General features: G+C 44.7%; 1 protein-coding gene across 2 annotated transcripts; it reads left to right on the top strand.

Annotated features, from left to right (window-relative positions):
* Window positions 1-119: 119 nt before the first annotated feature.
* Window positions 120-16,481, top strand: arhgap45b (Rho GTPase activating protein 45b). 2 transcript variants are annotated; one of them, XM_071487443.1, is made up of 24 exons: window positions 120-539; window positions 1,767-2,016; window positions 2,824-3,006; window positions 5,497-5,637; window positions 5,922-6,006; window positions 8,560-8,632; window positions 8,862-8,937; window positions 9,534-9,665; window positions 9,950-10,011; window positions 10,153-10,263; window positions 10,414-10,494; window positions 10,591-10,758; window positions 10,967-11,104; window positions 11,188-11,384; window positions 11,583-11,704; window positions 12,016-12,102; window positions 12,252-12,353; window positions 12,451-12,614; window positions 12,736-12,924; window positions 13,009-13,146; window positions 13,746-14,017; window positions 14,134-14,371; window positions 15,223-15,328; window positions 15,508-16,481. In XM_071487443.1, the coding sequence occupies exons 1-24, from the start codon at window positions 264-266 to the stop codon at window positions 15,951-15,953; spliced, it is 3,837 nt and encodes a 1,278-aa protein (XP_071343544.1). In that variant the 5' UTR covers window positions 120-263; the 3' UTR covers window positions 15,954-16,481. The 2 variants fall into 2 exon arrangements, with proteins under 2 accessions (XP_071343544.1, XP_071343545.1); XM_071487444.1 differs by lacking the exon at window positions 120-539 and adding an exon at window positions 969-1,197.
* The last annotated feature ends 217 nt before the right edge of the window (window positions 16,482-16,698 follow it).

The raw sequence follows: 16,698 nt of genomic DNA, 5'->3' as shown, positions 1-16,698 counted from the left end.
AGTTCATCCTCGTCTGGAGTCGGTTTGCATTTGTGTGAAAGTTGCAATCCTGCGACACTGTCGAGTGTAACCTAATCGGAATCAAACGTCTCAAAACTTTGGTGAAAAAGTCGTGTTTCGTCTCTGTATCCCCTTCCTCCTCCTCCTCCTCCTCCTCCTCCTCCTCTGACGAAACTGAGCGGACGCGCAGAGCGGATGCCGGGAGCGCACAGACAGTTTGCGGTGAGCTGCCTGTCTCCCCGTCAGTGAGCCTGCGCGGCTCGATGTGCGACAGCAGGAGCAGGAAGGCAGACAGACAGTCACCGTGGCTGAAGGTCGGCCTGGATGGCAACGAGTTCCCGCTGAGTGCGAGCGGCAGAGCACCCAAGTGGCGAGTCGGGGGGTGGGTGGGGGGGCTGTGCGTGAAACTCAAAGAAGTCGGGATGGACGGGAAAGGCACCCTGAAGATGTTCAGGAAAAAACGGGAACTGATCAAGACGCCATCCATCTCGAAGAAGAACCGAGCAGGAAGCCCCGGGCCGCAGAGCAGCGCATCGTCTGTGAGTAGCGCATCACTTCTGGTTTCTGCCTGGCACTGCTGCTCTGTGTGTGTGTGTGTGTGTGTGTGTGTGTGTGTGTGTGTGTGTGTGTGTGTGTGTGTGTGTGTGTGTGTCAGACGACCTTCAGCTGGAGTGGACAGGGCAGCAGAGAGGTGCTCTGGACCAGTGGTGGTTATAGTGTGTGTGTGTGTGTGTGTGTGTGTGTGTGTGTGGGAAAAGTCTATTTACACCAGGTATAAATTCTCAGGTTAAGTTTTGTCTGAGCATTAATGGGGCTGAACTCAAGTCTGGCTGTGTGAAACTGCTTGAAAACATTCATTATGGTGCAGTGTCACAGGGTGACATATTCAGATAATTGTACGTGTGTGTATCTGACTGCACACTGACTCATATCTGCTTCATAGGAAGTGTATTTGCTGTGGGGTTTTCACCAATAGAGCAGTGGCAGGCTGGAGTGTGTGTGAATGCTGTTGCGAGATCAGTTTCAAAAGTGGAGTTGTGCCTCGGTTAGAATGGAGACGAAGCTGTAGGGGGAAGGAGCATGCTGAAACGTGGTGGCAAAAGTAGCTACAACCCTTACTCTACCAGTCAGAGAGTTAAAAAAGGCAAGGACAGGCTGGACATACTGCCCAACAAGCACAACGTATGGCTTAAACAGGTACGTGCGAGTGTTTGCATGTCATCTTGTGAATTCCAAAACAAACGGCAAATATACTGGAATGATTTTCTGTTTTGTGTCAGAAATGATTTGCCCTCTTTGTAGCGGTGAGCCGTGTTCCTCGGCTGTGCTGGAGATGCACTTGTCAGGCCCAAAAGTGGGTGAGGAAGTAACTATAGTCTAAATCTGTCATGACTGGGAAATGAGAAGCAGCAACCAGGATAACAGAAAACTTCTCTCTGCATTTTGTGGGCAGGTGAGGAGGTTATTTCCGCCTCTGAAAATGTCCCCGTTCTTATTCCAAACTTTAAATCACATTTCTGTTAGTCTACGCTCCGCTCAGTTTGCCACACCCAACAACTGCTTGGAGCCAGGAAGTGTTACACAACGCGACACAGGATCTTGTGAAAGTCTTCATACGTGTGTTTACCAACAACAGCGCTGCCTATGTTTAAGGCTGCAATAGCAAAGAAGTGTCATGGTGATGTCTTCATGCCATTCAGGATGTGTTGGAAAGCTTGAATCATGTGACCATGCTGATCTTTCTCGCTCTTCCTGTCCTCTCTCAGCTGTCCATCCTCCAGGAGCAGCCTCGGAAAGATGCGGGCGACATCACCCTCTCCTCTTCCCCTTCATCTTCTCCCTCCTCTTCAACGCTCACTCCAGCCTCTGCTGGGCTACAGGACCTCTCCGCGTCCTGCCCGGGTACCCCGAGCCCCCAGCACAGCAAGATGCCGGCGATGCAAGGGATGGGCTGCCCGTCTCCTGTGTCCACCCTGAAGAGACCCACGGCACTGAGCAGACACGCCAGCGCTGCAGGTCTGGTTCAAACACATCAGTACCTCTCAGTGACATATCTGCTGTATACGGCCCATTATTTCCACCTCTGAGCTGAAACAAAGGAGCAAAGTCTGGCCTCACAATTACAAAGTATTACCGCCTACTGACCTGAAATTTAGGAAGCAAAACTTTTTCTTTTTTTTTTTTAATAAAAATGAAAAGTTTGAGAGAGTGTAAAGATGGATTTTGACGCCTTGCAACAGTAACCTGGAGTAGAGCTGCAACTAACCAGTGTTTTCACTATTGATTGGTTACTCTTTTTCAATAAATTGTTTAGTCTCCAAATGTCCAAACATGGTGAAAAAGGCTCCTCCCACTGTCCCAGAGCCCAAGGGGACAACTTCAGGTTGTTTGATTGGTCCAACCAGCGGTCTGAAATTCAAGGATGTTTAGTTTACAGTGATATAAAACAGCAGAAAGCAGCAAATCCTCACATTTAAAGAAATAGTTTGGCATTTTGAGAAATACAAATGAATGTACAAATGCTATTTCGCCGTTTTATGGGGAAACCACCTGAGGCTCCATAAAGTTATTGGACGTTACAAGCTTCAGTGCAAAGCTAAGCTAACTGAGTGCTGGCTGGAGCCTTACATTTAATGGACAGATACGATATTATTCAGCTAAATCTCTGCTAAAAAGCATATATGTGGAACTAATCCTTTAAAGTCTAGAAACGTGCAAATGTTTTACATTTTTCTCAATAAATTATCAGTGTTGTTGTCGATTAATGCTCTGTAAGTTCAGTGGTTGTCTGGAGGCTGAGTGATGTTCTCCGTGTGTCCTCAGGTTTCCCACTCCAGTCTTGGGTGTTCACTAAGGGCCAAGGGAAAGGGGCCTTGACCCCAACTGCTCCATCTGAAAGTCCAGAGAGCACGGCCATTGAGGTCGAGGACATCCCGGCCCTGCTGAGGGATGTGGCGCGCTTTGCTGAGGCTGTGGAGAAACTGAAGGATGTGGTGCTGGCTGAAGGTAAGATTTTATGAATTTTTTTTTTTTCCCAAAGTCTCGTCTACAAACTTCCACCAGTCACAAATCCACCCACAGAAACCTTCCCCCTGATGTTTGTCTGTCTCACCTGTCAGAATGAGTTTGGCTCCCGTCTCTCAGGTGAGCTGCTACATTTTTGCCATGTGTTGTTTATTGATATGGGTTTGAACTGAGCACTCTGGGAATGAATCCTGATCCTCCTCCTGTGAGATGAATAATGCTTGTTTTCACCACTGTGGAGACAGGACACACTTCTGTGTGTGTGACCAATTATGATTTTCAGCTTATGGCTGGTGACGGTATGTCTCTTTTTGTTTGTCTTTGGTGTAACTGGTTGTCGTTGGGTTCATGTAAATGTGTCCGTTTGTAGACAGAACAATACTGTTTAGTTTCCCTCTTCCCCTTTTGCGTTACACACTCCAGTCCATTTCGACAGGGGCTTTACGTGGCGAGGACATGAGGGATACACAAAAGGTTTCTGTTAGTCTTGCATCAGTCCTGTTCACTGGCACATGTAATGCAGGGGATGGGGGGTGGGGAGTTGGGGGTGATGGCAGAACAACCCTGCACAAGCAAGCTCACAAGTGACTGAGCTTCCTCTCTCCAAATGAAGGGTTGCGTTTCCGCTGCACCCACAGAGTCGACCGCACTCTTGTCTCCAGCAGGAAGCCACCTTCTTGTTTACTGCAGCCTCGTACACACGCTCCTCTTCACCTCCCCTGTGATGAAGTGAGGCTCAAAACAGCGAAACCCCTTTTCTTTCCTCATGGAGTGAATTTCGCTCTTGATTCCACCTGTTGCACAAAATTGGACCTGAGGAGAACCAGTGTTTTAAATAAAGTTTCAACTCTTACATCCGGTTGTTCTCTCCTGTTGGAGGCTGTTTTCAGAGCAGATCTGCGGTTCGGAGGAGACAGAAAGAGATTTGTTTTTGTGTCTTTCTGTCTGCCGTTATCTGGCTCTGTTCTGTCATGTTCTCCACCCAGAGTGAGCTTTCTAAACAGGAAGCCATGATGGATAGCCTCTGACAGAGCGGCAGCGTCCACACTTCCTACTCTGATATGTTGGCTGCATCACCGTGACCCGACGCCTCCTCTTCTTAATCAGTAGCAGAATCAGAGTTCGCGCCTTGTTTCCTCTCTACTGCGATCCACACGTCTCCTAAATCTCGAGGTCCGCTCGCCTTTTAGGTCCCATTACCTCAAACTGTTCCCGTTAAGCTGAGAGTAAAGTGTGAGTAAGGTGATTTGTTTTCATCAGCCACAGAAGGCAGACGTAAGCACAGCACTTGAATTGGTCTCTAATCTTACAAAACAATTAAAAAAAAGACCACATCCTCTGAGGCACAATGTTCAGGTCACTCTGTTCTCGTTGTCTGCTGCTGCTGCTGCTGCTGCTCAGACACTCTCACACACTTTTTCAGACAGACAGTGGGAGGATGGAGGGACCGGCTGCCCTCTGGCCTCCTCTGTGAGTGAGTTGTCTCCGTTAGAAAAAGGGTGTACAGAGGAGACGGCAACAATGGACAAAACATGTGTTTGTGCGTGTTTGTGTGTGTGGGAGGAAGAAGTGAGGATGCAGGCTGCAGATGTGTCACTAGTGACATCAAAGCTGAAGAGCTGACACCGTGTCTCGACTTGACCTGTCTGACACCGACTCGTGTGTCACTGTCTTAGCTGTCTGCTCTCTGTCTGCTCTCTGTCTGCTCTCTGTCTGTCTGCCGTCTCCAGCAACAGCAGAAACTCCACCCTGCAGAGACTTAAAGGTGTAGTTAGACACTTTGGGAAATCTGTTGATTGGCTCTCTGGCGGAGAGTTAGGTTAGAAGATCTATACCACTCTCATAGCTCATGTGAAGCTGGTGCCATTAGCCTCTTAGCTTAGCTTAGCATAAAGACTAGAAACAAGGGGAATCAGCTAGCCTGGCTCGGACTAAAGAGAACAAAAATCTTCGTACAGTGCCTTTAAAGCTCACAATTTAACACATTATATGTTGTTTGTTTAATCTGTTCAACAGTGTGAGCAGAGTGTGTGCTGGACTATTTCTTTGACAGGAGCAATAACTTCCACTGGTTTATTTGCAAGAAAGTAAAACACGTTTTTCCCAAAATGTCAAATGATTTCTTTAAAACAGAGATCCAAAATTCACTGCAGTCAACATGTGGTGAACTTTTATTTTTGATCCAACATAACCACGAGGTTGTGATGAATTAGCTAACACTGAGTTAATGCGTCATCAGTGATGCATTCAAGGACCCTCGGACATCTGAGAGTCATGAATTGTTACCAAACTTCAACCTTTGCCCTGAAGGCACCACAAAGGAATGATTTCACGATGGCCCCAGCGCACAACTGCATTACTCTGCAATTGTGATTTAACTTTGACACAAAACTTAAAAAAAAAAAAACGCCAGTGTGGCCCAACTGGTTTTACTTTTTCATCCAACATGTCTTCCCCCTCCCTCCCTTCCAGGTAAGGAGAGTCAGCGGCCTGTGGCCCATGAGTGTTTGGGTGAGGTCCTACGGGTGCTGCGTCAGGTCATTAACACCTACCCCCTGCTAAACACTGTGGAGATCCTCACTGCTGCGGGAAAGCTCATATCCAAGGTCAAAGGTCAGTCGGTGCAGGGAAACCTTGAACCAGCCATGAACAAAAAATTAATGAAACAGAAGGTTGTTTTTATTTTTTATTTTTTATACTATGGAAACATTGACAACATAGGACTTAATCACCCACAGCTTATATTAATCATAAAACACAACATCCTTATGTAATATATAGTAGTTACACCTGCGCATCAGTGTGTCACTGATGCGCAGGTGTGTGAGTTAATTTGTTTGGCAGTGTATTCCTAACCACAACTGAAACCTAAAACATGCATGGCTGTGATTTTTCAGGTTTCCACTATGAGTCTTGTAACGAGGCCGATAAAAAGGACTTTGAGAAGGCGATTGAAACCATTGCAGTTGCTTTTAGTAGCAAGTAAGTATCTGGTCCATCTTAATAGTATGTCTTATTGTAAAATGTGAAGACCTCGTCATCATATAATAGCCCTACGTTAATTACTACTATAGTTAACTGTTATTGGTGTAGTTGCCATCCTTGCTCCAAAGGCTGTATTTGAGTGCCAGTAATATAAGTGCCAGTGAGGTCATAGTGGTGTCCAAATATGTATTACAGTGCATTCAGAAAGTATTCAGACCCCTTCAATTTTTTCACATTATGTTGCAGCTTTATGCCAACAATGATTAAAATTCATTTTTTCTACACTCATGACAAAGCCAAAAAGGAATTTTAGAAATTTGTGTAAATGTATTAAAAAGGAAAAACTGAAATATGACTTTGACATAAGTATTAAGACCCTTTAGGTCAGGTGCCTCATATTTCTCTGGTCATCTTTGATTGGAGTCCACCTGTGGTAGCTTCAGCTGATTGGACATGATCTGGAAAGGCACACACCATGAGGTAAAAAAACTGCCTGCAGAGCTCAGAGACAGGATTTTGTCGAGGCACAGATCTGGGGAAGGCTACAGAAAAAGTTCTGCTACGTTCCCAAGAGCACAGTGGCCTCCATAATTCTTAAATAGACAAAGTTTGGAACAACCAGGACTCTTCCTAGAGCTGGCCACCTGACCAAACTGAGCAACCGGAGGAGAAGGGCCTTGGTAAGAGAGGTGACCAAGAACCTCTGGCTGAGCTCCAGAGATCCTGTGTGAAGATGGGAGAAACTTCTAGAAGGATAACCATCACTGCAGCCCTTCATCGATATGGGCTTTTTGGCAGAGCAGCTAGACACAGGCCTCTCTTCAGTGAAAGACACATGAAGACACATCCTGGAGCTTGCAAAGCAAAGATTGAACTGTTTGGCCTCAATTCTAAGTGTCATGTCTCGAGGAAATGAACAACTGCTCATCACCTGCCCAACACCATCCAGCCTGGGGATGGAAGCATCAGGCTGTGGGGGTGTTTTTCAGCCGCAGGGACAGGGGGACTGGTCAGGGTGGAGGGAAAGCTGAACAGAGATATCCTTAATGAAACTCAGGACCTCAGGCAGGGTCGGAGGTTCACATTCCAACAGTACAATGACCCTCGGCACACAGCCAAGACAACACAGGAGTGGCTTAGGGACAAATCCGTGAATGTCCTTGAGTGACCCAGTCAGTGACCTGACTTAAACCCAATCGAACATCTCTGGACACCTGAAAATGGCTGTCCTCCAACGGTCCCCATCCAACCTGAGAGAGCCTGAGAGGGTCTGCAGAGAAGAAGAAAATCCCTAAAAACCCCAAATCCACATGTGCAAAGCTTGTTGTATCACACCCAACAAAACCTGAGGCTGTAATCGCTGCCAAAGTTGCATCAACTGAGTACTGAGTAAACGGTCTGAACACTTATGTCAATGTGATAGTTCATTTTTTCCTTTTTAATACATTTGCAAAAAAAATCTAAAATTCAGTTTTGCTTGGGATAGGATGTTGATTGTGGACTGATGAGGGGATAAAATGAATTTCAACAGTTTTATCATAGGGCTGCAACATAACTAGATGTGAGAAGGTAGGCTGTACCGTTTGTGTTTGTGTGTGTTAATGCGTAGTGTTAAAGTTGTCTGTTGTTGGGAATGAGAGAGAGAAGTGCAGTGATGGTGACACATTTGCATGAAGCAGAGCTGAAAACAGGAAGTGGTTTTTCTCCTGCTGTATGACACAAAACCAAAACTTGAAAATGTTGTTCACTACCTGGCTGCTAAATGAACAGATTGCTACAGACTGGGGAGATGATAAATCATGCGCGCTGACTTGATTTCAAATATTCGAGAGAAATGAGGACCAAATAAATGATTAAATATGGCAACTATCAAATCATCAAACTCTGAATGTCCAACATGGATGTTTTGGCCTGACCATTTTCAATCTTTAGAAATTATATCTTCAAAGTTGGGAGCAAACCTCGAGTAGAGAAATGTCTTTGTTTTATGTGTAATTGAAGCATCTTGCGCCAACAGTTCATCATATGATTGCTGGTGGCATGTCAGGGTTTTTAGATATCTGTCACAGGAGGAAGTGAGCTGGCAGAGGCAGTTGAAATCTGCCTGACAAGTCTGTTTCCTCATTCTCTCCTCTGTTTGACTCCTTTTTTGTCATGAACTGAAAAACACCAAGATGGAGACAGCACTTTTTTTTTTTTTTGTTTAGCCTTCCACTAGGCTGACAAGCTAACTAGAAGAGAGGATGTCACGTGGATTTTACTTGAGTGGATGAGGAATTAGTAGAAAATAAATGAAGTAACTTGACATGTAGTGTGAAGAGAAAAACATTAAACCTGGTAGACGAACATAACTCAGATAAAACTTTTATCACTTCCTGTCTCCAGTGTACCTGCTGAGGTTTCCTACAGCGGCGGGGCCTCTACTCCTCTTTTTTCTTTCACTTTTGAAATGAGCTCTACATTTCCTTTGTTGGTCTTTTTTTTTTTCACACCCACGTTACATGTAAACTATATTTGTGCTGATGTGTGTGTGTTGTTTTTTTTCCTCAGTGTGTCTGAACTGCTGATGGGAGAGGTGGATAGCAGCACGCTGCTCTCGCTGCTCCCCACAGAGAAAAGCAGGGTGGGTGAATGTTTCGCACAAAGCAACCAATCTGCCAGTTTAAAAAAAAAAAAACACTAGGGTTACTGTAACACAGAGTTCATTATTCATACACTTCAGTTAAATATCACATTGCATGAAGTGATTTCCATTCCCAAATTTCCACTGGGTGTAGAAAAAAAAAATCCCTGAGTTGATGACGAGCCTTGATCTGTGTTTGTCAGTAATGAATCATGTCTGTGCTGTGCAGTCGATGGAGAACTTGTACACTGCGACAGGCCAGGGAGCCGACGGCGGCCAGTTCAGGAGCGACCTGCAGGACATGGGTAGGCACTCAGTCACTCTTCCACTCTCGCTCCAGCTTTCATCTACTCTTTTTAGGCGCTCACAGGCTCCATTTGTGATCTGTTCTTCTGTTCACCCTAATTTTGTCTCGTGGAAATGCTGCTTTCTGATATATTTAGATGTTTGTGTATTCTCTGTCATCCATTTACATTAGAAAGCAGTGATCCAACCTTTATTCAGACCATGAAAACTTTTACATTTGATGTTCTACACACCAGATGGGTGGTAGGTCTCCCCCTGCTGATATAAATACTGTGGTGCACCGATGTGTTTCACAGCAAGAGTGACGGCTGATGGATTAAACAGCTGCAGAAAGGCAGACTTTATTGTAGAAAATCAAAGGAGAAAAAGACACGACAGTTTTAAGCAAAGTGAGTGTAAAGAGCTAAAACACAGCGGTGTCGAACGCATAGTTATCACCAAAATAAAACCTAAACAAAATAGATTATCACCCTAGTGACGGATCCTCACATCCTTTCTGCAGACTTTCACCTCCCATGAAGTGCAATCAACAAAAACAGTTTGTTGTTATAGTAACAATATGTGCAGTGACCCGTGTTTGTGTGTCAATGTGTAGGCCGAGTCGAGGAAGTGGATGTGATCCTGCAGCGCAGCGAGGGAGGGGTGGACTCAGCTCTGCTCTACGCCAAAACCATTTCCAAGTACATGAAGGACCTGATCAACTACGTGGAGAAGAGGATTTCACTGGGTAAGTGGTAGACTCACAAAACAAGCAGATCAACCAATATATCAATGGAATGAATTTTACTTTATGACAGAAAATAAAATCTGCAATTTTAAGACATAAGTTGGCAACCTGTAATTAGTTTTTGTCGTTATTATACTGAGATGCTGAGATCTAATAGAATAAATCATCAATCAGTATTAGAAAATTAATAGATCAAGCCGTTGTTACAGCATTTATCACTTAACCATTGTGCACTTGCAAACTCATTGTCGCGTCCATTATGTTGTTATCTTCTACTTTACCAGAGACGGAGTTTTCCAAAGGCCTCCAGAGATTATACCAGTCCTGCAAACACAGCATAACACATGTAAACCTCCTTTTTTTTTTTTTTTTTTTTTTTTTTTTTCTTTTCTTTTTTCTTTTCAACCACCACCTCTCAGTGATTATCTGTGATACTGGATGTTGGATATCAAACCCTTCCTTTCTCTGTTGTTTTCGCTCCCTCCAGCCCCACATGCCCCTCTTCTCCATCTACTCTCTGGCTCTGGAGCAGGACCAGGAGCAGAGCGTGGGGCTGCAGCAGGCCAGCACCACGCTGCACAGCCAGACCTTCATCCAGGTAGACGTTACTGAAGTGTGTTGCAACATGAACTCTTAACAACTTCTGTGTGCTCTGTTAATTCTTAAATCCCCTGCTGCTGCTATGAACACTGAACTCTCTTGCTCCTGTACACATTGTGTTGATCCGTTACTGTGTTTACCCGTGCAGCCTCTGATGCAGCGGAAACAGGAGCATGAAAAGAGACGGAAGGAGATCAAGGAGATCTGGATTCGAGCAAAGAGAAAACTGGTACAGTCTTGTACTCTGTATATGTGAGCATGTTTCATTCATCTCTAAGTAACAATAAGAAATAGAGAGGACTTAAAATGGTGTGTTTTTGTTTAGATTGAGTGTGAGGTCAACCTGCGGAAAGCCAAGCAGGTCTACATGGTGCGCTGTGAGGAGTACGACAAGGCCAAAACCGCAACCTGCAGAGCCGAGGAGGAGGGAGGAGGATCTACAGCGAAGTCTCTGGAGAAGAAGAAGCGATCAGAGGAAGAGGCTCGCAATAAGGTTTTTATCAAGAACTTTATTTTTTTTTGCTGCCTCTGTAGTTTCTGAGCTTAGTCACCGTGGAAATAACAATGAAAATGAATAGAGAATTAAAATGATGACTTGGCTGCCACACTGTCACAATTGACAATTCAACAGAAATAAATTGAAAATCTAAAAAAAAAAAAAGGAAAAAAAAAAAAGCGTGTGTGTATGTGTGTTTGTGCAGGCAGATGAAGCAGAGGCCACCTACCGGACGTGCATAGCAGATGCCACAACTCAGCAGCTGGAGCTGGAGCACACAAAGGTCACGGTGCTGAGACAGCTGCAGGACGTCATCAAACAGAGCGACCAGACCCTCCGCTCGGTCAGAAGAATCACAGATAAACGTCAGAAGACTGTCAGCTGCTGAGCCTCTGTATGACTTCTGTTCATCTGCTCCTCCTGCAGGCCACCATCTCCTACTACCAGCTCATGCACATGCAGACGGTAGCCCTGCCCGTCCACTACCAGACCCTGTGTGAGAGCAGCAAGCTGTACGACCCAGGGCAGCAGTACGCCGCCCACGTGCGAGACTTGCAGTTACCTGAGCAGCCGAATGTTCACTACACATTTGAGACCTACTCCCCCTCAAGCTCATCGTCACAGTAAGAGCTTCAAGTAGAGCTGTAATCATAATAATAATAATAACAATAAATTATCATCCAGGTTTTCAAATGAAGCCTTTGGCTGATCATTAACTCTCAGGAAAACAAGAAAGCAAATAAGTGTATTTTCCAAAATGTTGAACTATTCCTTGAAATTATATGACTTTGAATATATTTTATAATTCCACATTGTTGCAGCCAGGGCCACAGACCAAGGAATGACAGTTTCAACACAGAGCAGACGAGCCACACAGACAGCCCTGCCGCCAGCGTGGAGACAGCAGCTGGTGACAACAGGGAGGCAGAGGCTCACCACAAGAGTAAGTGATGCCTCCTGCAGCTCTAGATGTCACTGTGCTGCCGTGTTTGTAAAGATGATAATAATAAATATTATTATTATTATTGAGACATACAGTCTGTTGACAAGTTTTTGCCTGTAGTTCACGTGTTCATTTCACTGCGTTTCACACACTGTTGGTTAAAGAAAGTGATTTTAAGTTTTGATGGTTTTTTAAATTGAGAATTTTAGACTTCTTTTACATCAAAGGGGGACAAAATGGACTAGAAAATGTTTGCAAGGATTGTGTGTAGTCATGTTAACTCATTACTGTTCTCCCTTTGCTCTCCCCAGGGCAGGGCCACAAGTCATGGGGTTCCACAGTGAGCGATGACAGCGTTGGAGGAGATGGAGGCCTTGAGTCTCCTACTGCCAGCACAAGTGAGCAAGAACTCAGATTCACAGTGACATACGCCAGAATATCTCAGTTATATAAGGAAAAAGTCAAATGGCTTTTTCTAAACTCATCTTCTTAAGCACACATAGCATGTCTGAGAAAATATGTTTAAAGCGTTGTACATTTATTGTAGGTGACATCAGTAAAATGGCCCGGACATCATCCACTGGGACGATGTCGTCCAATGAGGATGCAGATGAGAAAGACGGGAATGTAGCTTCATTTGAAAATCAAAGTAAGATTTTCAGGTTATCTTGTATTTTGACTCTGCTGTTTAATTACATGGCTGAAGGAGAGAAAACGTGGTATGATGGGGGCGTCTTTCTCTCCAGATATAAACGGTATGGATCCTGACGTGGTGGTGTCCACCAGACCCTTCCGTAACATCGGCCTGTCCAAAGCAGCCCAGACCCACCGACTGAGGAAGCTGCGGACTCCGTCCAAGTGCCGCGAGTGTGACAGCTACGTTTACTTCCAGGGGGCCGAGTGTGAGGAGGTGAGTTCTGTGACCTGGGAAGTACTTCAGGATTTGAATGTAGAGCTCTTGAAGTATCTCATTGATGTTTTAGACAAAGTTCTTCAAGTCAGCACTTTTTTTCTTCTCCTTCCATCCACAGTGTTTCCTGGCGTGTCACAAGCGCTGTCTGGAGACTCTGGCCATCCAGTGTGGCCATAAGAAGCTGCAGGGCCGTCTGCAGCTGTTCGGCAGGGAGTTCTCTCAGGTAGCCAGCTGCGCCAGTGACGGCATCCCCTTCATCATCACCAAGTGCATTTCTGAGATAGAGAGACGGGCTCTCAAGATGAAGGTGGGAACATTTATTTCAGCTTATTGTTTGAATCTTCAGCCGCAGAGAAGAAGTCGCGTATAAACCACTGCTTCCTCCCTGCAGGGCATCTACAGGGTGAACGGGGTGAAGACTCGTGTTGAGAAACTGTGTCAGGCCTTTGAGAATGGAAAGGAGCTGGTCGAGCTGTCCCAGTGTTCACCACACGACATCAGCAACGTTCTCAAGCTTTACCTCAGACAGGTGCACATGCAGCCATATTTTCAAATGACTTGTGGCAGTTGCCATGGCAGCAGCTAACGGGGACCTAGTACAGAAAACATTCCTGTATCCTCTACTTCCAGGTTTTAGCTCTGATCTTTAACACTTACATATTTATCTTTATGTAAAGATTTTGGGTTTATTTTCGTTGTTTTCTTTTCAGTTTACCAATTAAAATTCTATTATCATATCTCTCACTACCAGAAACATGGAGGACCTTTGAAAGTAACTGTAAAGTGGTTCATTGTTTTATTGTTTGAGTTGATTGGACAAGTAAGAAGAAATCATTAAGACAACCTTTACAAATGGATAAATTAGTCCATAAAGAGTAAAAAAAAAAAGAAAAAAAATTTTTGTCACAGTACCCATGCTCATCATATATAGTCATGATTATAAATACCTGTATATTCACACATCACGTGTGAGGGCTGTCATGAATCCCTCTTTCATTAACCTGCTTTAATTATTTGCATTAAAGTTATTTGTGAGGCTCTCTTGCTCCACCCTACATGAAATGTTGTGTATTCATGCTCAGTTCAACTACATCTAACACTGTTTCCTTCACCTCCCCCTCCCCCCAGCTGCCAGAGCCCATCATGCTGTTCCGCCTGTACAACAACCTAATGGGTTTGGCCAAGGAGAGTATGCAGGGCGATGGAGACGCACCGGAGGGAGGGGAGGCCGAACCCAACAGTGTAAACCCAGCAGTGGTCAGGGGGCCTGAGCTGGTGGATCTGGGTCCTGACACTGACCCAGAGGTGCTGGTGCTGGTGGACAAGCTGAAGGAGCTTCTGAAGGAGCTGCCCAAAGCTAACATAGCTACACTGCGCTACATCATTCGCCACCTCCGAAGGTCCGTTAGTGTGCCACCCGCAGCAGAACAAAAAGAAAATAACAAACCTGCTTCTGTTAAATTTGATTTGGTGCAGAAATGTCCTCCTGATCATTCCCCTGACTTCCTCCTTCCAGGATCGCAGAGCTAGAGGAGGATAACAAGATGAGTCCCAGTAACTTGGGGATTGTGTTTGGGCCTACCCTGATGCGTCCCCGTCCGACTGGGGCCACGATATCTCTGTCCTCTTTGGTTGATTACCCCCACCAGGCCCGCATCGTGGAGGCCTTCATAGTCTTCTATTCAACCATCTTCCAGTCTAAAACCTCTCAGTCCCACAAAACCAGCCGCTCTGCTTCCACCTCCACTCAGCAGGTAGGGCTCTGTGTGCACTCAGGGTGGCTGCTCAGTCTCTTGAATTATGTATTCGCAGCAGAAGGTGTGTTTTGACATTTTACCATACAAGTGGCAACTTCATGAGCTATATGTTTGGACATTAAGATGCACTGCTGAGCCTGGTCCAGGTGTTGAAAGCCTAACTTTATATGAATTTACATGATGAATGTGACTGACGTTTTCACTGCCGTTGATGTGACAACCTGAACACATAATGCCCTTGTCATCAGCACTGAGGCATTATGTGTTCAGGTTGTCCATCCACTTGGACTCAAAGGTCGCTGTGAGCTCACGCTGGTAATTGCAGTTTTTCATTTGCATGGCAGCATATTGTCATATCATCATATCATATTGATTTTAACATGCTTAAAATGGATTCTTGTATTAGTTGTCCTAATTTTAACTGTTAAAACTAACACTGAACTTCAAAATTTTAAGAAAGGAGTTACCAATCAATGGAGCTGTGAATACAAAGATTTAAGCCTTTGTATTTAAAGACTTAGGCAGATGAGGACGACTCATAAGGTGCTCAGCAGTGCTTCTTTGGTAAATGTCAGTTCATGACAGGGAAAAGGCAACGTGGTATGTGACATAAGGGTCAAAAGGTAAATAATTTATGAGTATTTACAGAACCTGGCATAAAGGCAAGAAGCCAAAAAATGGAAGTACTAAAATGTCAGAAGATTAATTTCCCCATCCAGAGTTATGGCCTACTCCACTTCCCCCCTGATTTGCATAATGCATTTCATACGCTGACAAAACAATACGCACACATTCACCTTATTTGTCTTACTGATAAAAATTTTCATTTCCTCCCATTCCTGGTTCAGGATACGAATGCAGATGACAAAACGGGGAGCTGTGCCGATGGAGATGAGAGTGGAGGCAGAGAGGAGCACAGTAAACCAGACTCTGACAAGACGGAGGAGGGATGTGGTAAGTTGTCATAAAGACTAGTTATGCATAATACTGTTATAACTTCCCCTTGTAGCTCCGGCTGAGTTACAGGTATTTTGACGTAGGAATACACATGTATCACCTCTAAACATGTAAAAATCTCTCAAATCCGGCCTCAGTGTTACACAGCAGTCACTGGCCTCTTTCTCTCCATTCAGGAAGTTCTTTGGGCTCGTTGGGCTCCAGCGAGCAGCTCCCTGACTCTGACTCAGAGCTGGATGAAAGCAGCCAGAGGACTGCACACTCCCACAGCCTGATGAAGCAGGAGAGCGTAGACGACGACGACCAGCTGAACTACAGAGACAGCCTGGACCTGTCCAGCCAGTCTGCGACCCACACCGACCCTGAACAAGATGGGGACCAGGACCAAGACAACCCAGAGGGAGAAGAGCCCCCTGCTCTGCCAGAGAGCGGGCCCCCGGATGAGGACACAGGGGCAGAGCAGAATCTGAGCTCCTCTCTCGCCGAGCTCAACGTGAACCAGTCCAACAACAACTACCCGTGTTCCCCTGTTTTAAGCCTGTCAGGGCTTCCACTGGCGCGTCTGTGTGGAAAGAAATTACCCCTGACGAGGAACAGGGACAGTGAGCCTGAGTTTGTCTGATATCATTATTAAAATATCAGTGGATGTGAATTTATGACAGGAATCTGTTTTTTATGCATCAAAGTCCAGGGAAACCTGAAACTGAGAGGGATTTTTTTTTTATCATGTACATCAAAATCAAATTTTAAGTTTTATTGTTTGTTTGTTTTTTAAACCTGTGTAGATGTTTGCAGCTGCATTGATCTATCCAGGCAGTAAAACCTCTGCATGCTTACTGCTGTTTGATGCAAGTACTCCTGTCATTTCAAGAGCTTTGACTCAAATTTAAAATAAGATTTAAAAATGTATTTGTGTGTCAGTTTCTGTTTCAAAGCGTTTTAGTCATTGCTCTTGCAGTCCTGAGGAAATGTGGGTAGCAGTCACATCAGAATGTGTGCAATGCAAAACTTCTCAATAAATTCTCTCGAGTGCTGCTGGTTTCATTTCAGCACTAGAATTTTAAAAATAACTTTAGCAGTTTCTTATAAATTTTGCTGTATTGCCTTTATGAGTGTTGGTATATTTTAATAAAAATTAATGTTTTAAAAATTGTGTGGTTATTCCATTTATAATCTTTCATTTTACAGGCCAAATGGGGAAAAGTTACTGAAATATGAGCAGGAACAGTTACTACCATATACGACAATTCTCAGATCATTCATTACGTGGAACAGGGGAGGGCACTCGACTGGAGGAAGTTTACTACAGTGGGTGGTAACTTTGATCTGTGACGTGACGGAGAATAAGCAGCCAGCTCTAAAAGTGT

The sequence above is a fragment of the Trachinotus anak genome, unplaced genomic scaffold (assembly GCF_046630095.1).
Source record: "Trachinotus anak isolate AG129_WGS33_773 ecotype Australia unplaced genomic scaffold, CSIRO_AGI_Tana_v1 ptg000010l, whole genome shotgun sequence".
In the NCBI taxonomy this organism is placed as follows: domain Eukaryota; kingdom Metazoa; phylum Chordata; class Actinopteri; order Carangiformes; family Carangidae; genus Trachinotus; species Trachinotus anak.
This window is presented reverse-complemented; position numbering and strand designations above follow the sequence as displayed.